Consider the following 23,165-nt stretch of genomic DNA (forward strand, 5'->3'; position numbering starts at 1 on the left):
AAACTACACCTTTAGAGAGGCAGTGGGAGTGAAAATTACTAATTTTTTCTGTAATAGCTAGTTTTAGTACAAAGTTAATAACCCTGCTGTGTCAATCTAAACTTCTCTTTCTGACTGCAGGACAATGCTCTCTCAACAATATATCTAGTTGGTTAAAGCATTTGGAGATAGGTGTCTCTTTGTCATCTTTGTCACCCTCAATGCCTTACTTTATTACACAAAATAGGAGAGAATTCCCACCCCAAGATGAGGTGGAAAAGGCTGGGGTGGGGAGGGAAAGTGTTGATTTCTCTGAGGGAGTTGAATTGTGCTGCAATTGATTAACCATTGAAATGGTCATTTCAATTTCATTTTTTTCCAGATGATTTGCTGAGTTTCACCCTGCTATGCTACCAGCCCTGGTTGAACAAAACCACTAATTTTGGCAAGTAGCTTAGTTGGTGGAAATCACCCACAATATCGACCCTATCTTCCCCACAAACAAGCTGGATTTTGCCTTTCTTCAATTTTTTTATCCTGTTTGATTTGTACTTCAGTTTTTTAGAGACAGGATTAAAAAGCCTGTGAAGCCTCTTTTCATCAAAGATGAGTTTCAGCTGTGAGTCCTAAGTGCCACAAAAACAAAGGGTAGCAAATAACAGGACAGGCAAATCACCTCTTCTCCAACTCCCCATGACATTCCTGATGTAAAGATCATTTATCTTATCTCTCTGTGGCTATAATCTTTGTCCCTCTAATCTTTAACAACTTAACCCTGCAAAATGCTGAAATCACTGAGAAAAACACCTGCAATATAATGTCTGGGAAAACTTGCTATTACCTCAAGCTTATGGGGCCAAAAAGGAACTCTTTCCCCCCCACCCTCCTGAATATCTTGGCTTTCCCTCCTCTGTAGATGTCTTCTCAGGCCGTTGCCACCCCTCCTTCACTTGCTTCCTCATACCCAGTTGTCTGATTCTCTCACATGCACAGAGATGCCCAAACCGGTCGTACGGGTCCACGCGATCTCGGTGACGGTATTCATTGCCTGTAAATCTAATTATTTCTAACCTTGACCTTTATCAGAAGGTCACCCCTCATCCCCCTCCCAGCAAGTTCACTACATTTGCAACATGGCGCAGGAAAGCCGAAAACCTTAACTCTCCTCCAGCAGCACACAAGGAGCACACGCTTCCTCCTTCTTCCCTGTGCCCTCCTATCTCTCCTCCCTAAGGTGAAACTCCCACACCACCTCTCCTGGTTTCAGGTGTAATCATAAACCGGCTGAAGGCAATTATGGGTAATGTAGTTCCGTCTCTCCCTCCCGTCTGCCTGAACAAGCGGCGCGAGGTACCTGCTGGACTGCACATTCCAACAGGCATCGCTCAGCACCCCTAGGAGGGCGTCTGGCCAGGTGTGCTCCCAGCACCTACCCGAGCCCTGAGCACGCTGGAGAGTTTTTCAAAAGCTGGAGCAAGAAAAAGTGCTCCTTCAACAGCGCTGATGTCTTGAGCAACAACGTGATTTGGATCTAGGAGAAAACTCTTAGTTTCCAGAATGGTGAGTTTCCTTTTTTTTTTTCTTTTGCTGTTTTTGTTTAAAGTAGTTTGTAAGTGTTGAAATATTGGAGTAGTTTTTTAGCTGGTACTAATGCTGCAGTCTGATACCCTCTTTTTGGCCATAGCCTGTGCCAGGTGCCTCTGGAGAAGGTGCAGAACCCATGTGTACATTTTGAAATGCACGATATTGTACCCTAGGGTGATTGGGGATGTGTGGAGAAAGGCACGGCGCTTGCTAAGTGCTGGTGATTGCCTTTCCTGAGAGCCTGAATTATGGTGAACCTCTTACAATTTTAAATCAACCAATATTAAGCTGCCCTTCTCTGGCTTTTTCCTGTTGTGAAATAAGCTATAAGCTGCTGTAGTGGTGTGTGTGTGTGTGCGGGCATGTGTGGAGCCTTTTTTTTTTATTATTATTTTTTTATTGTTTGGTTCGTTGGTTGATTGGTTTGGTTTTATTGAGGCACTATATAAATTGAAATGCTCCTCTTCCCGTATGCAGCAGTTGGACTGACCCCTGGGCTTTGTGTGTTGGGGATCAGGAGTGTGAAATAGGGTGCTGAACACCGTGTAACAACCCTCCCCACTAACAAGGCAGCTATTAGTAATCGGAAAAAAAAGAGTTTAAAGAACACACGTACTTCTGAACTTCAAAACACTTGTTCTCTATTAAAAGAATACTTGAAAGGTAATATCTCCAGGCTAAATGGAGGCAAGACCTGTCATGCTGACAGACCTTGAACCAACTCCCTTTATGGCGAAAAAATGAGAAGCAGAGCTGGCCGGTCTCTTTAAAAATAGAAGCATTTAAATGAAAGACAGGAAAGAAACAGTACTTGTTCTCTTCCCACCTGTTATTACCACTCAGCTAATAACACCTCTTCAATGATAGAGATTTCTTATTTTAAAGAGACAGGTTCAAAATCTGAATGGCTTGGTAATAATTTTTGGCTTTCCTATGAACTGGCCATAGGCACCCTCCTGAGTAAGTAAAAGCAGAAGGGAAGGAGGGAGGGGATCATTTGAGCTCAACAGATCTTGGGGAGGTGCAAGTTGCCACATGGGCAACGCTTTCCTTAGCCCAAAACCATGTATTTGACAGCGGTTGACACGAAATGCTGCAATGCAGAACTTACACACTGAAACCAGTTGCACAGTGTCTGTGTTGGGTGGGAGATATACAATGGCACTTACAACACAAGTACAAGCTGTTTATTGTCATGCTAGAAGCCATAAAATAGTGTTTACCTTGGGTATATTAAAAATGTGGAATACCTACAGTCGTATTCACTAAACTATAGAGTACAACAATATCCTGTGGGAATATGTTCAGCAGCTAATTATATGTTGCAATAGAAGGCTTATTGAGCATTTAAATGTTTGGTTTAAAATGTTGTGCCGTCTCTCTTTTCCCCCCTTTCTCCCCTTGTTATGAGAATGGCTAATTGGGTTCAATTGCACTCTTCTTTGTTATTCAACTTCCTTTTAACTCTTTATCGCAACGATTTTCAGCCTGTGGCCCAGGAATATTTGTGTTTGGTGGATTGTCTCCAAGAGATTTCTATGAAAGGTATCCCAAGGAAGAAAAACTTTTGAAATTCTCTGCCTCTGAAGTTGGATGCCTTTCCTCTCTACTTTCCACCTTCTACTTTCCTCTATACTTTCCTTTGAAAGTTGGATGCCTTTCCTCTCTACTTTCCACCTTCTACTTTCCTCTATACTTTCCACAACAGGTAAACTCGAGCTCCTTGAGAAACTACATGTGTTTATGTTACTGTAAACTTTGGCATAAGTCCCTGCAGGGAAGTCCACCCTTGAAATATGAATACAAAATAGGTTGAAGAAGCACCAAAAGCACATACAATGCAGAAAAATAAATGATATTGCTGTAAAAAACAAAAGACTGGCTTTTTGGACAGAACAGCCAGTTAGTCAGTCTAATCTAATGGTCTCTAAAGGATGACCTGTTTGGAGGGCTGAGCTCTACAGCAGTGGCAGCTGCAGTATGGCAAACTTCTACACCCCAAACTATGGTGTGTACTTACAAAAAAAGTTGTAAAAGAATAAGCAAAGCTCTGTCTGGGACTACAGACTCTTCCATCCCTTCTCTTATAAAATACTGCATAGGATCCTAGGTTACCTCACAGATCCCACAATGGGAAACGGAACATGACTGGAGAGGATAAAAAGAGATGCTTCACCAGTATCCCTTTCCTGATGTTCCCATGCTCTGCTGCTACCACAGAGTTAAGTCTAATTTGCCATTCTGTCTTTTTAACAACTACTTCTTCTCTATAGTCAGTCTAATCTAATGGTCTCTAAAGGATGACCTGTTTGGAGGGCTGAGCTCTACAGCAGTGGCAGCTGCAGTATGGCAAACTTCTACACCCCAAACTATGGTGTGTACTTACAAAAAAAGTTGTAAAAGAATAAGCAAAGCTCTGTCTGGGACTACAGACTCTTCCATCCCTTCTCTTATAAAATACTGCATAGGATCCTAGGTTACCTCACAGATCCCACAATGGGAAACGGAACATGACTGGAGAGGATAAAAAGAGATGCTTCACCAGTATCCCTTTCCTGATGTTCCCATACTCTGCTGCTACCACAGAGTAGTTAAGTCTAATTTGCCGTTCTGTCTTTTTAACAACTACTTCTTCTCTAATCTCTTACCCTCTTTCTTGAGTTCTTTACAGTTCATTTCCTTCAACACTGTATTCTCAGGAGTAAACAGGGTTTTTTTCAGAAGCTGAATTCTGGAGTACAGGTGAGGTCATATACTCATGGAAAACATATACTGAATTCTGGAGTACCTCTGGAGGTGAGGTCATATACTCATGGAAAACATACATACATGTATTGGCTTTGTAATATTTTACCATATTGTCATCCGCTTCTCAGTACAGACCAGTATCTTATTTGCATTTCTGAACATTGAGCAAACGTCCTTGATAAATTGCTGAGGATCATGCTTAAACTTTTTCTAAGAAACTACAACCAGTTTAGAAATCAACGTGTATGAGTAATTTTAAATTGCTCCTCCAAAAGCACCTCTTCATGTTCTTATCTACAGCAAACTTAATCTTATGCTGTTCAATTCACTAGGCTTTCAAGTAGTTCTTCATAGTCTGCTCTAGTGATAGTAATCTCAGTAATTTCAGTTTATGAGCAAACACTGTCATATCACTTTCTGCTGACCTTCCCATCCCACCCTCCAGAATTTACTCAAAGCGCCTATTGTATGGCGGTGGTGAAGTCAAATCAGGGCTTTGAACCACCGAAAACTTCAGGAAACTGAAACAAAGTTCTATGGCTTGCAGCAAGTGATGTTTTAGGCTGTTTTGGTGTCCTCGTGGTGGAGAGGAAAAACTTTTTAGTGTTGGATGAATCCAGACATCCTTTTCCAGGAATCTTGTAGGAGGCAAGACTGTTTAACTTCTGTGACAGTAGGAGTCCTTTCCTTGAGTAGCTGATCTTCACCTTATACAGTGAGAGGAGGCACTGGAGCACTTCCCTACCAAGGACTGGTGGTGAAGTCAAATCAGGGCTTTGAAACACTGAAACTTCAGGAAACTTTGTTTCAAAGTTTTATGGCTTGCAGCAAGTGATGTTTTAGGGTCTGTTTTGGTGTCCTCATGGTGGAGAGGAAAACCTTTTAGTTTTGGATGTATCCAGACATCCTTTTCAAGCAATCTTGTAGGAGACAAGACTGCTTAACTTCTGTAACAGTAGGAGTACTTTCCTTGAGTAGCTGATCTTCACCTTATAAGCCAGTCTACTCATGAAGAAACTGACTGATTATTTTGTTGAAAACTGCATTGTTTACCCCCAAAAGCTGCCTCTCCCTTGCTGTGTGGATGACTCTGCAAGCTGAAATGCTCTGGAAAACCAGAAGGTAATCTGGCAGCCCAGAAGAGATTCTTCTAGGTCTTCTGCTTGGTATATCTATTTACAAAGGGCCATGAATGACAATTATTTGAATCCAAAATATAAATACTTGAGTCTCTTTGCCATTTTTTTCCTTTGAATAACCTGGTCTAGTGGGAGGTGTCCCTGCCCATGGCAAGGAGATTGGAACTAGATGATCTATAAGGTCCCTTCCAACTCTAACCATTCTATGATTCTGTGATTTTCTTCAGCTTTCTCAATGGGGAAAGGATCTTTTTGAATTATTAGAGGAAGTCTGCCTTCACTGCGGACTCAGAGTACTTCGTCTTTGTGTTCCCCTTTACAACAAACCTGTGAGGTAGGGAGCTGCCATTTCACTCTGGATAAGTTCTTGCACTACATTTAAGCCACTGTAATGGCTACCTGCTGCTGAACGGGGCAGTCCCATTTCTTATACCTTGCCATTACTTCCCACAGGCCAGCACAGGTGAACACTGACTCATGGTGCCTGGGCCAGCTCCCAGTAAGACCAGATAAGCACCAGTGTTGATGCAAAGGAGATGTAGGACTTCTGCTTTCTGGAGCAGCCAGCCAGACAGCCACCAAGTCAGATGGCATCCCCCAGAGCAGGCTTAGCCTGAAGTGGAATGCCAGATGATCTTGTCTCTTATTTAATACCTTAAAAACTTAAAACCTAGTTCTATCCCAAGCTTGTTCTGAATTAATTCTTTCCTCTCTTTCTCTATCTCCATGGAGGCATATAATACTTCCCTGTATGACATGGGAGTTAACGAGTATTTAAATTGATTCTGAAATGTATTGGCTCACACTTTAATCTGCACTGACCTCTAGTTAGATATGATGTTATTAATTCAGGTTGTGTCTTTACTTACTAAGACAAACTGCCAACAGCCTTGCTTGTCCATCGTGCCAGTCATCTTGCAGTCATGCCAAAGCAAACAGCTCCTCTCCCGCTGGCTGCAATAGGCTGTACCACATAACATTCGTGCAACAACTTGAGGAGGAGTTGTTTGAGCTCCTACCTGAGCCCACATATGTAAAAAAATCCCAAAGTTTCACCAGTAGATTTGAAGTTTGTGACCCATCAGTAGCAAATCCTACAGCCTGTTTTTTTTGTCCTGTGGTCTGGTTGGGACTGAACTTTGGATGTGTATTTACATGGAGAATAAGCTTTATTTCTACATGTACTTAGCTGTGTAATTAAAAGGAAATGAGTTTGTCTGAAGTAATTGGGGGGAGGGGAGAAGCAGCTGGCAAGACTTTTAGGTAGTTTGTTTTTATTCATACATGATCTCATGCAATACCAACTCTGAGCCCTGAAGGAAAGCCTATGATGTGATGATAACCTTTTTATGAGTTCACTCCCTCTGATCCACTAGCCTTAATTTACCAGGATCTCTGTAAAGGTGGGAGGGGTGTGACGCAGCAGGGAGACAAGAATTCTCAATTTATTCATAGTACTGTCCTAATTCCTGCAGCACAAATTGTCACTTGTTGCTCTGTGTGAAATTATAGTGCTACGAACATGAGTAATGCCAGTCTGTTCTTCTCTTCACTGATTTTTTGTTTTAATTTTTTTTTCCCTTGTCTTTCTTTCTTTTTCCTATTTGAAATTTAGTCTGTTTTTTAGTGTCAATATTAATTCTTCACCTCTGGACTGAGACTGTTTACTTGCTTCCAATAAGTTATATACAACCACCAAGTGAAATTAATAACATCATGACCACATTTGTAAAATCCTATTAGTTTTCTAAGGAAACATCTAATAGTTCTCAGCAGAAGCAACTTCTGATTGAAGTGTTCATAACATCTGTCTTAAGAGATGAGAAGAGGAAAGCTAAACATGAACCTCTTGCTTCACTTTCCATATACAGGCCAAGCTGAGAAAGAGCAAAGCTGTCTAGTCCAACAGCTAGATGGTACACAGGACACGGGTTACCCTAACTCAACCAAACTTAAAAGCCCCCTAGCTAAACTCCACATCGGTTTGAGGAGTGTGTGAGAAGGTAGTGTGGCTTCCCCAGTGAGATAACTGCTTTTTTTTGGAGCACTATGGAAGCGTTATGACTCTGAGGGATGTGTGTGAATCTAGTTGTAAGTTCTTAATGCATGCATCATCCTAACGTAAGTAACTTGATTTCTTTATCTCATCAGTGGAGAGCAAGAGGTGCATTTAATGGCTCTCAGAGTTACCTTTCTCTCTGCCAGAGCACAGGTACTTGCGCTCTGCCAGCTGGATCCCACCCACAGTCACTTGCCTGGCTCATGCTGCTGGGTGAATGCTAATAGGGCTGAGCAGAAAAGTGCTACTAATCCGGAAAATATGTGAGCGCCCTTTGCACCTTGGAATTCCCCAGTGTATTTTTACCAGTAACGGTTGTACTCCAGTCACAAAACATACAGGCAGGAGGTACTGTGTGCACTACTGATGCACTCCTCAGAAAAGTAAGAGTTTCCCTGGACTTCTCCTCATCTCATGTAGAATATGGTAGCAAAAACAGAAGGACAATTTGCTTGAAGTCTGAACTTAATGGAAGTTCCATTCACCATCACTGTGACATTTATTTATTTATCTATTTATTTATTTCTTTATTTTAAAGTAATCAATTACCTTAGACTTCTAAGTTTGGTTACTGGTGAGTTGTTTTACCGGATAAATAAAAAAATGGGAGAGAGAAAACAGTGTGGAGGGGGTGTGTACACGTCAGTAATTTTCTGTTGCCTGTTATTTGTAGCTACAGTTTACTTGTATCTGACTTTGATATGTGATTTCTGCTCATAGCTGGGAAGGGAGGCCAAGCCTAGCGATGCTGAAGGCTGTCAGGAGGTGTTACAAATACCTGCCTTGCCCTCAAGTTAATTGCCTTTTCAGGGTGTGAACGCTTTGGGACAGAGAAGGGCTCTTGTGATATTTATACAGTTACTTTCAGAGCTGTGGACTTGGTGGCAGTTTTCTTCCCATGGCACTCACACATCCTGGGCTCTGTCACTGATTTCCTGAGTGGTCTGGGACAGGCTGTTTGGAGCAGGATTTTTTTGTGGTTACCACATGTTTATGCAGTTCTTATGGTAGGGGTGGAAGATGCTGGAATGTGGCTATCAGCGTCTTTGTGGTTTTGTCTTCCCATCTGTAAACTTGTATATCTTCCTTTTTCCCCCCATCCCTGCCCTTCCTTGTCTTAAACAATTGGTTCCTTGTCACCAGGATATGCTTGCCATGTGTTTGTATAAAGCTTAGCAGAGGGATGCTATTCCACCTAGTTCTACCAGGATATAAATGAAAAAGTAAAAGAAAACCCTGGTTTGGGTCCCAACAGAATATAAACATCAGCTCTGGGACTCAAAATTGGATTTTTAAAAAAAAAACCCACTTTTTCAGTTCACTAAAAAGTATTCAACTCGATATAATAATAGCTGAATAAAAGTCTGGGGCCTCATTCTGCATAGGAAGAGTAAAGATGATTGCTTTGTTTCTTTTGGCTTTGAAATCTGAATAAATCAAATTTAGTGATTCTGAAACAGTGGCAACTGTAGGAGCTGCCAGTTTTGAGCTTCAGTGCCTGTGGTGCCAAAATTGGTGTGTCTTGAGCCCCTTTTTTACTCTTGGGACTCACAGATCTGGGAGGCTGAAAAACCTGCATGTGTTTTAGGTCACAAATCACCTCTCTCCTAATATGGAGCAAGTGAAGTGAAAGCTCACTGTCTTTACCTCCAGGCAAAAAGTTCACATATGGATTATGGGTTAAGCCTTAGGTTTTTTTAGTGCTAATCTCTAAAGAACTTTAAAACGAAATTGCTTGCATGAACACTAGTGATTCAGCATCCTGAATGATGACGACAGCCATTGACTTACCATTGAAAAATCTTGCTAAAATCAGCAATGTCAGAAGAATTTGCACTGTAAAATTAAATGAACTAAAATAATCGTTTAGCTAAATTTGTCAAGACAGTCTGGGTATACAGTCATTTCTGCTTGGTGTGAAGTTGAGCAGAATATCCTGAAGTTCTGAAGATTAGGAATTGCACAAAATTAAACAAATATCTTTACATGCTTTTACTGATAATCTGCTGATTGATACTTCTCATTTCTGGTGGATATGACATAGCTATACAATAGCGAACATAAAAACATTACATGATAAAAGTGTTTTAAATCATGATGTTCTAGTTTTGAGCAGAGTTGTACACATTTCTGTTTATTACAGATAAAGCTACCTATACAAATATAACCCTCACCTGTGATCTGCCAGGAGTTGACCTAAACTAACTTCATGCTACACAACATTTGGCCCATGCACCTCCAGGAATACTTGCCAAATTAAAGTTTAGATAAAATTATGGAAGCAGAACATATCTAATTTGAGTTTTGCTTTTCATACTTCATGCTTTTCTTTCCCTTTTTGTACTAGACAGCTCTTCATTGAAGAATCTGATGTTCTGTAAATATCTGCTTGTCATCATCAATGACCCAGAACATAGAAGAATAATTGCCTTCAAAGGGAGACTGAAAATCTCATCCAATAGATTGCACAGCCAGGATTACACGTGTCTGTAGCAAAGGGATGTAACAATAGTCTCCTGTCTGACTACAGCCACAGAAAAACGTCTTAAGCAAAGTAACTTGCCATCAAACATCAAGGTGTGTGTTTGATTTGACATTTATAAGTTCAATGTTAAATTGGTATCTACACATTACGACAGCTGTATACTTTAGTCAAGGACCTGCTGGCAGCAATGGCAAAGATACACGTCTAATGGTAGGAGCAAGCTGCTTGATCTTAACAGTCTTTCAGTTGCACTGTAAATGTGGTGTGTCTATTGGTCTCCCAATCCATTAAAAACATAAAATAACGGATTTGGTTAAAAAACCCCCACAAACAGTAGAATTTTGCGTATATGATTTTGCAATGTTTCACGCAACACAACACACATTTTGACCTTTTAACATCTTGAGAGGTAAAAGCCTGTTAAAGTTGCAAAACTCGGGACTTACTGCCAGGGAGGTGAGATGGGCAGGGAAATGCTTTGATCGTCAAAGTCAGTGACCTTTTGGAAAAGCTGTGAATGCTTCCTCCCACATTTCGGTACCAATGGAGCAAGGACAGTAAACTTATGAAAATGAAACCAGAAAAAGTGTTTCTTTAGGGCTGACATTTTGAAGGTGTTGCTGAATAAGCTGAATTCTCTGAGCTAACACATGGCGGGTTCCTTCAGGTTCCTAACTAGGAAAGTCAAAGCACTAAAAAGCTGTTGCAAGTGTGGTTTGGATTTCAGCTTATTTCTCTTGTAACCTTGTACCTGGTTTATTTCTGTCTGAAGCAAGGATTTCTATGCTATTATGGATCAGATTGAAACTCGTCAGCTAGAGGAACTCCAGCTTCACAGAGGTATTGATCCCAAATGAAGTGGCCTATGCTGGTACCTGTAGGGACTTTTCACCCTGGGTTGTTTAGTGATATTTGAGACACTCGTCTGTTCCTTTCAATCTGCCATAGCCAATATATAGGACACTGTTGGTAGTTCCTTCCAGAAGGGAAAGGTTGACCTCCCCTCCTGTGAGACTGGCTGTCAGAAAAAACTCAACTCTAGGTAGAGAATGAAAATTTAGTTTCAATGTAATAGTTGTGAAATTGATGTGCTTTTACATGATGTTTAAATATCATAGTGGTCCCAAATCAATTTTCTGTAACTTACTTCTATAACCTGACAATAGTCAATATAGCAGTCAATATAGCACTTCATGTCCCAGGTGATCATTCTTCTAGTGAATGGAGCATCATATGGCTGCTGAGGTGGTTTTGGGTGTAAAATGAGGCCCAGGATTTTTCTGTGTAGAAAGCCAGCGAGGTCAAAGAACTGCAGCCTTTTAATAGTATAAAATACTGAGCATGCTCAGTCTATATGAAATTTGGAAGATGAACATGTGCAGTGGCTGCGAAGGGTGAGGCAAACCAAAGGATTGACACCAGGATCTTCTCAAGGCTGGACAGTGGCCAGATCTTGCAGAGGCTGCCATATGAGTGAAAATTAATTGACTGCATGTAAAAATTATTGAAGGAGTGCAGGACTGACTGGAATTGTGGGGGCTTTTTTTTGGGGGGGGGCGGGCAGCTGGGTTGGGGGGACAGGGAGAGACAAGGGAGGAGGCTGGAGATAATATACTGAAATACTATGGTTACATCTAGGAGTTACTGATCTGCAGCCCTCTACTTCTGCTAGAAAGGCAATAACTTCAGCTGTGGTGACTAATAGTAAAGCTTGCTGAGGCAGAAAAAATGAAATAAAAAACTGGGCACACATTTTGAACAGCTAAAGTATAATCCACAGCGTTTCTGAATCGTTCTCCTGAAGATTTTCTGCAGGGTTATCTGAGAGGCACTGTTTGGGAATTTGATACGTTTGATTTTCATCCAACTTTCTGAACAATGTGTAACTGCATCACTCCAGCCATTATCTTTATTTGAGAGTATCAGCCAGATTTGTTGGGGCAGATGAAATTTTTTTTTCAACTAAACTATTTTTTGTGCATAGAAGGATAAAATTTTTGACAATTTAGGGATTGTTTTTGGGTTTTTTCCCCTTGGATGTGTGACTTACTTTGAGAGTCTTCCTTATTATAGTGCTTGAGACACTGACCCCCTAATTTTCTGTCCTACGCTAATTCCCTCCACATCTCTAACACAGTGTTGTAGCCAGTGCACCTGTGGAGGAAATAAGAGAGAAGGAAATGACAGCTTTATACCTTCTTTCTCTGTCGTAAAAAATGCAAAGAAGAAATGACATTAAGTACTTTTTATTCATGGCAAATGGCATGAAAAGATGTTATAGGGTTGAGAGGGAAAGGTTTCTTGAATGAGTAGGCACCCATCTGTGTATAGTGCCTGTTGGTGCTCACCCTGAGCAATTGCAGTGCTCTCAGGTTCTCAATCAAATTTTGCCTTCAAAAGTCAGTGATGTTGGCTCAGAAGGAAGAGCTGGAACCAGTGGGGAGGCAGGGTGCCTGTAGCAGCCCGAGGGGTAGGGGTGTTTGGAAGAGCAATAGAGCTTCGCTGTTGATTTTGGGGTTGAATAGAGACAATAGGAGGTTAAAGTCAGCATAGCCTTGAGTAACATGAGGTACTTCTCTGAGTTGTTGTATAAGCGTTGATCGATTTTTGGATCACCAGCTGGCTGGTGAGAACCTCAGGAATGGTTTCTGCCCCCGAGCCATCCACGGAGGCAGGATGAGGGAATACACATCCTTAAAATGCTTCCAGTGGGTAATACTATCCATTGCAATATAATAGTGTGGTTTTCCTGGATGGGAAACCTAGCTTTCCAAGAAGGTATTGCATCCAAGATAATGGTATGTATCACCAGAGGAAGAACTGCTGCTGGAAAGGCAGTTGGACACTGTGAGGCAATGGAGAGAATGAAGGTGGATAAAGAATGTAGGGACTTGAGGAAGAGGAGACCTGGAAAGATTATCTCCCACAATTCTTAATTTCACTTATCAAAAAAGAAAAGAAGAGAAAATCTTTAAAGAGCAACTTTTCACTGCTGCATAAAAATAGATGAAATTCGACATGTTATTCTTCTTATTGTACCAAACAGTAAGGAAAAATATTATAGGTCCCTCTTCTGAACAGGTAGGAATAGACGGTTCAATCAATGACCCTGGAAGGCAGATAGATTTAAGAACTAAATTTAGACACATAAGGGTATGCAATCTGTTGCGAACTTGTTACTTCAAATCTTCTTGAACTTGACCATTCCCTTACAAGAAGATCACACTGATACTGTAGACTAATGTACTTTAAAAAAAAACCCATAAAATCACTCATTGCAGTTATTAAACTACCAGCAATACTGGAAGCAGCTCTTCCTCATTTTCATACATAGGTCTTCTTACTTTTTTCTCTGAAATATATAGTCCTCTCCCTTCAGAGATGGATTATTAATGGGATCTGATATTGCATAGCAGTTTATCTTCCTCTGACTGCATTTTTGTTGCTGGATCATTACCATCTTAGAGTTTATCTGGCAATAATATTATTTCAGTAAAAGTATTCCGTTAACTATGTTATTAATAAGTAGTAAAAGGCACAATTCAGAGATTCAGATGCCCTTCTTTAGTAGAGAAACTATCAATTTAAACACGAATCCCATTTGACAGAAATAAGAGGGTTTTCTGCTTGTCAAGAGCATGTTGTAATTGCTATGTAAAGGGAGAGTCTGCAAGATACTGAGAGGTACTGGGTTTGGCTTTTAGAGGACAAAATACATTTTTATGAATTCCCCTCCCTTATTCCCTTCAAAATTACAGTGTCAAAAATAGCTTTAAAATATTGGCAGGTTTACCTTAATGGACAGCTCAGCCTATTATTGACAACACAGGCAAAAATGTTTTAAACGCGATGATGTTGCAATCTTGGAGAAGAGTTCTGACCAAACTTTGGGGACTATAATTGCCATAAAAAGCAACAAAGAAAAAGTGCGCTTTCTGCAGTACACCTTGGAAAGTGTCCCTGTGATTAAGACTCCCTCTCTGATGCTCTCTTCACTATGTTCCTAAACTGCCAAGGACTATTAAACAAGTTCTTCAGTCAAAACAGATCAATACACAAAAAATGGGTATCAGTCTCTCCTTGTAAATATTATCACAATCTATCAAACATACTATTTGTGCTGTTACATATCCTTTGTGTCTGTTGTGTGGTCAGTCAAGTAGAGCAAAATGTAATTTGTGGATGCAGTGAAGAATGATTTCACTTACAGTTATTAACTCTCTAAACTAACCTCTAATGACACCCAGCGGAGTCCTTGCCAAATGGATGTACTTTCTTCTACCATATTTAATGGAATTACTTTCCCAACACAGGTGGCTGCCTGTTTTATTCAATTTTTCCATGTTGAGCTGGTCACCCATGTTCCATCGTTTCTGCCCTCTCAGTATTGAACTCCCTTTATATTCCCTGGGAGAGACAGAACAAGTGACTGACTTGAGTCCTCTCCTGTCCCCTCTCCTGCCCCCCATTCATGCCCTACACAATTGGGCTTTCTTCCTGGCTGGTTTATACACCATGAAAGCTTCCCTGACACAGTTTAAACATTGCAAAACAAACTCTCCTTGTGTATTGCCATGTTAACTTATTTTTTGGTGAGGGTGGGGGTATTCTGTGGATTGGTTGGGATTTTTTTGTCCCTCTTCAAGTTAACCAACATCAAATGAAAGTGGTTCCATATAGAAAGGTCCACTTGAGAGTACAGGCTTTCTGATGTGTTTTCCTTTCCCCTGGAGCAGAAATCTGTCATGCTTATGGGAAGAGACCTTTATAATCCTCTGTCTCATCAAAAGCACAGCACACTGTGGTGCACCTGGTATCCTCTCCAGGCGCTCCCCTAAGCTTGCTGAAAACAGAGCACCAGGGGAGTAAAGGCACCTTGTGTGTGTCTGGATATCAGGCTCAATTTAGTTCAAGGTTCCCATTGTGTGTTTGACTTATACATCTTCAGTCTACATCTGTCCAAAATAAAGTGTCAGTATCCAGGCAGCGTACTGATAGGCAATTCAGCTCTACAGTTGGCTGTTCAAGGCTGGCTCCTGGCATAGCCACAGCCACATCACTTTGTCATATTGTTTCTAGCATGGAATAGCGAAAAAACCCCATCCTACACGTTTGCAACGTAGCCAGCTAATACAGTTCCTTAAAAGCTGTTGTTAATGTTAATTAAAACGATAATTTTAAGAACTTCAAGAGCCATGAGCAAGTAAAACACTGGCTCTTCCCTGCAGGTGTGTTCCTTGGTGCGTTCTGCTTTGCCCTGATGCTGTGAAGAGAGCACAGCTCTTGTAGGATTTCTGTTATCACATCACTGGACCGGATGAGACATTTAAATGTTGAAAGTCAAGAGGAATTTTCCCCTTGCCTGTGCTCAGCCCTTAAATTTAAAAAGCTATTATTTCTGTGAAACATATAACTCATAAGTGCCTGATTGTCAGTTCCTAATGAAGAACTACTTCACTACTTGACCTGGGTTTGATTTTCTGGAAGCTGTTACCCTTTGCTTGTTTTCTGGGTGGATAGTAAATGTGTTATTTTCTATATATAACTGGAAGAGTGTTAAACAATAAGATGTTGCCAAAATCAAGTCCCTCATTTTTTTTAATTTCTTTTTTTTGGTCGTGCCTCTGTGATTGAGGCATACAAAGGCTTTTCTGTTTTGTTTTGTTTTGTTTTTTAAAAAAGAAATTTCCTTTCTTTTCCTTGAGTTAGCTCTGAGATCGTAAATCATTCATGTCTCTTAATGCTACTGCTACTTCTGTTCCCTACCACTGCTTCCTGCCCTCAAAGACCACAGCTCATATCTGTCCCTCCCCCAAAGCTGACTTTTGGCATTAACAGGCAGAGACATGAGCCTTTTCTGGAGAACAGCAGAATAAATATTATGGAGAGTTGGGAGTACTCTCAAAGCCAAGCTAGTGTGCAGGTGTGTAAGGCTTTATCTCCACTTGCCACTGCCAGGTAAGCTCCTCAGTTTAAGACCCAGTGTAACTTCTGAATGCAGATTGGACATGATTAAAAGTCTAACGTAACAGAAAGAGAAGAAGAAATCAGGGTAACAAGATAATGCATTGAGTACTTTGGAGGTATCCTGCACTTACAAACCTGTGATCACAGCTGTCCTTCACAAGGATATAAACAGCCTGCAGAGATTTTGAGATTCTCAGTCGCTCCCGCTCCTCTAGGTTGTTCGAAAATTTTGACAGTTGAGGTTTTTGTTTCATCCATTAAAAGAACCCAAGGATGGGCAGCAGGGCTCTGGTTTCATGCAGAACATTGTACATGGAGGCTTTGCCTTTACTTTGCAATATTGTATGGATTGTGATGGCATTGAAACACTTGCAGCACCTAGAAATGCAAACTTTTACCATTGAACGAATCTGCTAAATAAATGGTGTTCCTTACAGAATACTCTGTTTTGAAGGAATAACTCTGTTAGCAGCATAGTCAGTAATAACTTGTAGTATTGTAATCTTTGTGAAACAGCCAGAAATGTTTTCATAGGACCTCCAAAAGTCAAGAAACTAGCTGGGCTTCCATACATATAGTGAGAATCCAGTGAGATTTTTAACTGTTATTGGTTTTAGAGACTTTTGAACGGTGGTAAGGAAATGAGTTCATAGAAGAATTAAGCTAATAAACTTGCAAAGTTTCCTCTGTTCAGCAAAAAGAAGAAATACTACAATTTAATAGTACAAAGTTGGATCCTTTCATTAATTTGTTAGTGACATCTTTACTTTCCATTTCCTGTTCTTTAAAAAGTTTCTTAGTAATGTAAGTAGAAGGCAACATATTTAGTTTTTCCTGAGGCCCAAAGAGAAACCATGGAGTATTTCTGGGTGGTAGCTGAAACCCAAAGGACAACTTCAAAACTTAACTACACATTCTTGAGGCTTCTGGAAAGCAATATTCCCAAATGTAAAGTTTGTAATTGAAAATAAATACTGTAGCCCTTCTGCTCACAACAAGCAATTTTAGAAGCATAGATGTAAGGAATGGAAGGAAGGATTTTTGCCTTGTAGAGGGAGTGTCTATGGTATAGTTGTTTTTGCTCGCATGGAGTTCTCCAACAGGGTTGTAAATCAGTCAGTTCTGGGTCATGCAGAGCTGAGCAGAGGCTGTAAAAACCCATTTGCAAACTTATGGAAATCTACTGAGAGGATGACCCACTTCAGGTCCTGTTTTTGTTGCGCTGAGACAACTGGCTCTACCCTTTAGCACTAGCTCAGATGAAGTATTACGAGGCTACAAGCAGTAGTGCAGACTTATGTGGGGTCTGCAGAACTTAATCCCTGGGTTCAGGAAAGAGCATGAATGGTTCCACAGGCTCCCACAGGGTGACAAATTTTCAGAGCATTGAAAAAGTAGGCACTAAACTCGACAACTATTAAACAAGAGAGTAAACTAGTAGATATATTAATTGAAAATGCTTTTCTATCATTATAGGCAAAGTGACAAGTAATGGGGTCCTACTAAAACATTAAGATTGTTGCCGAGTATTAGTAAGGCAAGGGTTGAGATCTCTCAAGGTTGAACGTTAAAAGCCATTTCTGTCTCTGTTTGAAATGAGATACAGCTGTGTTTTCTTGAGTGCCTCACAGGCACTGGGCTAAGAGAGTAAGTCGGAGTTTATCGCTTCAACTGAAGGTTTCATTTGCTTTCCCGAGCTACCATGAGCTACAGCACCACAGTTCAGCCCTGTAATCAAAGACTGGTAAACTCATGTCCAGCTGCCTCTCACTGAACTCCAAATTGCATAAAGCTTTTCCAGGCCACAAGTACTGAGGAACTGTTAAAATACTACCTTTTAACTGTAACTAATGTTTAGCTGGTAACATGTTAATCTCCTGAGAACAGGCAGTGGTTTAGATTTGGTGGTGGTGTGTAGTGCCTTCTGAAACCATCTCTTTTCTGTGTGTTGCGTTCTCTTTAGAATTCCTTTTCTTCTCTCTATTTAATAGAATTTAAATAATTCAGTATACTCAGTATGTGGTCAGGTCAGGAACATTATGTTTAACATTCTGGTGAATACACCTTTCTCCTCTTTCAGAAATAAACTTGTAAAGTAAGTCTAACAACTCAACCTATATAACTAGCAAGTCATTTTTCCCCATGACAGCTAAAAGTGAGCCAGAGGAATGAGGTGCACCTCCATCACCTGCTTGTGTTACTTGTCCTGTCTCTGCAAATGCATAAACTTCATCCTCTGGACACAAAGGCCATGAATCGTGGTGAATAATGGTACATTGTCTGTGTAAGAAGCGTGTAAGGGTCTGTGGGGGGACACTGCCACAGGAGAGCTCTGCTTTTAACACACCCTGCTTTGGAAGAAGGGTTAAGGTTGAATGAAAAGCAAATTGCTCGGGTTTTGCTCTGGGATGTTGATACTTTAAAAACACAAAGGAATGTGTTCTCTCTCATTTTTGAGGGCAAAGACAGTGGAGAAGTGTTTGCTTTTGGGCTTTGTAAATTTTCTTCCTTACCACTATTTTAAGCAAAGCAGGACATGTTTTCTTTGGTAGAGAGACTGGAAAGAGGAAAAAAAAAAAAAAAGTTTAGGAAAAAAAAAAGTGCACTTGAATTTTAAAAGAGCTGGAAGAGATTTCTAGAGGCTTCACATGCAACAAAAATCCCATTTGCAGCAAATCTGTCTCCTGACTTTTGTGAAACTGAACTTTCTACCTGAGACTTTCTTCTTCCTCTGATGTGTTTTTCTTCCTGTGTACCAGTGCAGCAACGTGCCTGCCAGCAGCACCGTGGGTCCTGAGTCTCCTGCTTTTCTGGGTCCAGCAATGTACTCCAGGCTCGAAGAGCAGAGCGCAACTGGCAAAGTGCTCCTTGCCCTCATACAGAACAATGCCACATCTCTCAGCAGCCGCCCAGGTTCACTCCCTGATCACCTCCGTAGCTGATCTCTTTCCAACCTCTTCACTTTATTCCCTGCGCACTTCACACTGTGAGCTGACACAACATCAGTCAGATAATTCTTTGCACCATTAAGCACTTGGCAGTTTTCATCTTTCTTACTCAGTAGCTACAGCAAATGAAAAGCTTAGCTTCTGATTCTTCCTATTCATAATCCCCTCTTTTTGCAGCAAAAGGGTTTCATACCTTTCCCTTTTGCCACTGACCAGCATGGCTTTATACCCAACATGCACTCATCTCTCTTCTCTTGTGGACGATCATTCTTCTGGATTTGTGCAGGTAAGATCCTAATTAATAGGGTTGTCCTATCAAAAGTTTCATTTGGCATGCTATTTTACCACAGAATGTACCCACAGAAAAGGGTGAGCATTGGGTTTTCTTATTTTCCTAGTGTCATCCAAGGGCACTGGGGATTTCTGCATTCCCAGCACTGAGGCTGGAACACAAGAGAGCCGGGACCCAGCCCTGATGTCAGATCACATGTCTCTGTTCAGGAGGCACGTTGCCTGGTACCCAACGGCGTGTGTACAGCTCGTCCCCAGCATTTCCCACATCCCTTGACATACTGACCAAACGTGGCCATCTTTTGCACAGGAATGTTTATGTTTCCCCCTTCTCTCATCCTCTTCTTGGCTGGCCTGAAGACATGCCTAAATCACAAGGGCTCCCTCATCATGCTCTCCTACCAAGGAATGCTTTTGGAGCAGGGGGAGGACATGACTTATTTTTGAAAGTGGTTTTCCTTTTCAGTATCGTCCTTTTCTGTCTTTGTGCCAGGCTAGAGGTGAAGGTTTTAAGGAGTTCCCAGAGGGAACTTTTAGGAAATGGCTCGTTCTGTTTGCAGAAATTCTTAGCGTTTATAAAACTTCTATATGCAATCTTGTTGTCACGTCCCTGTCAATATACTCCCACTGCATAAAGAGATTTTGTTTTTCTTTCTCTCTCCCTTTCCCTTCCCCCAGGGTTTCCTATTTTAGCCTCTGTGCATCTACTTGCAGTCTTGTGCTCTTTCCTCATCCTAACTTTCTGCCTCCCATTTCATACAGCTACCACAATAATTGTGGTTTTTCTAACTATTTAAAGAATGGTTCTTAGATTAATATGGCAATTGATCAATAAGTCATCAGAGATCAGTATTGGCAACAAATACACTGGTATTGTAAAAAGTAGACTTTCTTTTTGTACACTTATTGGAATTTTAGACTGTGCAATCCTTACACTGGTGACTAAACCTTCCCAAACCCTGAAGTAGAAGCCCGAGATAAAAATTTTGCGTGTTCATATAGTGTGTTCAGTTTTTCAAAGTTTTGAGATGCAGAAGGAGAGCAAAACTTGTTTCCTTTGAAGGAATCAGTACATATTATAAAAGATACTGTCTCTGATTAGAGATGGGAGGAATGGTGATATTTGTATACAAGTGTGATATGTCTGATCTTGGAACTACAGTGTTTGGATTAAGGATTATTTTAGTTTTCAGTTTGATTCTGTTGGGACATTAATAGCAGAAGCTGCAAAGTGTGGGTCTTGGAGGTTAACTTCCACTTCCATCTGAAATCAGGACTTTTGAGGCCAACACCTGAGATTTCTGTTAACAGAGGAACCTGAAAGTGGGAACAGTCCCGTGACAGCAGCCTGGCTGGGCGACTGTCAGCCTTAGCCTGACCTCAGCCTTTTGTCCTGCCTGGGAGTAAATCAGCAGCTGAACAGTTTGCCATTAGCTGAAGGTAGCTCTTGTAAATTGGTACTTTTTGTTCTTCTGACATCTGTAGTGGAAAAAAAAAGAAAAGATGTCTTAAACCATTGCATTATGCAATGGAAACAGAGAACCGACTTCCAGTTTCTACTCAGTAATGCTTTGATATAAGGTATGCTTCCTTTTTCCCATAACTCACCTACTAGAACTGTAACTAAAAATTCCTTTTTCTTACAGACACAGTAAAACCAGGCCCAATGCATCTTTTTTATTTTTTTATTTTAAAGATGATAAATTGAGATCTGCTTAGGCTGTGATTGCTGCTGCAGAAGCAGCAGGCTGCATTATTTCAGACTCCTAAACAAAGATGACTGCTGTATCCTATGGATGGACCCAAACAAACTGCTGGTTTTTTTACCTTTTTCTTTTTTTTCTTCTTTTTTTTTGTTGTTTATTTTGGTTGTTCTTGTTCTTTTTTCTTTTCTTTTTAACCATATGTCTTAATGTCTCTATCGCCCATCAGCATTTACACCTCACTATGTACAGGATCAGTGAGAGGATTCTGGGAAAGCCACTAAATGATCCCTTTGTTTATAATACTGATTTAATGAGGTCTCCTGCACGAAAGTATCTAGAATATTTTATTTCCTCCAGCTTCTGTTTCTGAGACTCAGTCATTTCAGCATGTAGGATACCCAACGCTCCTTTGAAGACCTGCAACTCCTCTTTCGGGGCACCTGAAAACAGCATTGGGCAGTGGTACCTTGGGAGGTCCATTCTCCTGTTGCCTGCCTCAAAGGGATGCTCCTCCTGCCCTGCCCTAGCGATTGGTTTGCCATTGACCCTCTGTCTTTCAACCACAACATCTGGTTTACAGCTCTTGTGTGGCCCAGTCCACATGAAAACTGCATCAAAACCAAACAGAACTTCTTGTAGCCAGAACAAAGAAGAGGAGAGAGCTGAATGTCCTCTCCTGGGCTGTTCCTGTGCTGGCAGAAGGGTACTTGAAGTCATTCCTGTACAGAATAAAAAGAAAACCTGACCTGGTGTTCTCTCAGGGAAAAGCATAGGAAGAATAATAAAGCTGAAAGGGTGTAAATATTTCATATTAACTGGCAAAGGAAGAAACAGATCTAGCTCCTCCCCTTTAATATTTCTGGTCAAACTTACCCCAAAACAGGAATTAGGATATTTATTTAAAAAAAATAAATGTATTCAAGACCTGAAGAAGTTATTGCACAATTGGCTCAGTTCCAATTGCAAGATACTTAATTATGTGAGTCATTGGACTTCACTGTGGACTGGGATAATGTATTGTACTACAGCTGTAGCATCTGGTGTTTTCGCTGCAAATTATATAGTAAGAGTCACTCAGGATTGTGATGCTCTTGGGCAGACTCCATAAATTTACTCATAAAACAGAACTTCACTTTTTTTTTTTCGTTTCGACAGTTTCCCCTTTTTCAAATTGCATACTTGCTGATGTTTTATATCTTTAACTGTTTCCTAGGAGGAAAATACTTCCAGTAGTGGATCAGCTTCCGTATCCAGTGGAGAGATTCCACGGAGCAGGTCAGAGGGGACTTTGATTGATGTGGATGACCGAACACCTTCAGCCAGCTACGGTATGTCTCTCTGCAATTTTCTATACTAATGCCTTACACCTAAAGTCTGTATTTCTGCAAAACTCTCAGTACTGTCAAGAGCTATAGCTACTCTGAAAACCCCTGTAGAGCACTATTTTGGTTAGTGGGTTTTTTTGTTTGTTTTTGGTGGCTTTTTTATTATTTTATTGCGTGTGGTTTGCACTACTCAGGTCATCATAGATGTCCATAGAATTAGAACACAAGGGGTTTTCATGAAGTCTCCTGGGAGAAACTTACTGAGAAGTCCTCTGTCCCCCGCTGTAGCAAACGTGGATTGGGCAGGTTGAGAGGAAGAGCTGGAATTGTTAGCCTTTATGTATAAATGCTCTGTATGTTCATTGGGGTTGAGAAGAGGAAGTTCTTAGACAAACTGCATTAATTTAGGGTTTTAAGAACCAGGAGGACAAGGTAACCTTGGAGTTAGCCCAAAACCTGGAGTCTTAGCAAAGTTGATTTAACCTCATTGCTATTTTAACCCAAAAGTTAGGAAAACATTCCCCGGAAGAGCTGGAATTATTAGCCTTTTATGTATAAATGCTCTGTATGTTCATTGGGGTTGAGAAGAAGAAGTTCTTAGACAAACTGCATTAATTTAGGGTTTTAAGAACCAGGAGGACAAGGTAACCTTGGAGTTAGCCCAAAAACTGGAGTCTTAGCAAAGTTGATTTAACCTCATTGCTATTTTAACCCAAAAGTTAGGAAAACATCCCCCTCCACAAGGTAGGCATTCTCTGCTTTTTGTCCAGTAGCAGATGTGAGTAACAGTGGGCCTGGAACTTGCTGTGTGAGATGGGGAGAAGGAATTATTTCCTCGCTAACCTACTGCACCCCAGTATTGTGGTTACCTTGACATGAGAAACTGTCCAGCCTAATGACTCAGTTTCTGCCAGGGATTTCTGCTCAGACTTTT

The 23,165-nt window shown here is 40.8% G+C and overlaps 1 protein-coding gene across 1 annotated transcript in view; it reads left to right on the top strand.

Moving 5' to 3' along the window:
• The first annotated feature begins 1,426 nt into the window (after nucleotides 1-1,426).
• Nucleotides 1,427-23,165, top strand: part of MACC1 (metastasis associated in colon cancer 1) — a 33,603-nt gene continuing 11,864 nt past the window's right edge. Inside the window, exons 1-2 of the mRNA XM_014937678.1 lie at nucleotides 1,427-1,539; nucleotides 22,120-22,234. Of these exons, the coding sequence (XP_014793164.1) occupies nucleotides 1,537-1,539; nucleotides 22,120-22,234 (118 nt within the window). The 5' untranslated portion in view covers nucleotides 1,427-1,536. The remainder of the gene's footprint in view (nucleotides 1,540-22,119; nucleotides 22,235-23,165) is intronic.

Source organism: Calidris pugnax, unplaced genomic scaffold (genome assembly GCF_001431845.1).
Source record: "Calidris pugnax isolate Ruff unplaced genomic scaffold, ASM143184v1 scaffold11, whole genome shotgun sequence".
Taxonomy (NCBI): Eukaryota; Metazoa; Chordata; class Aves; order Charadriiformes; family Scolopacidae; genus Calidris; species Calidris pugnax.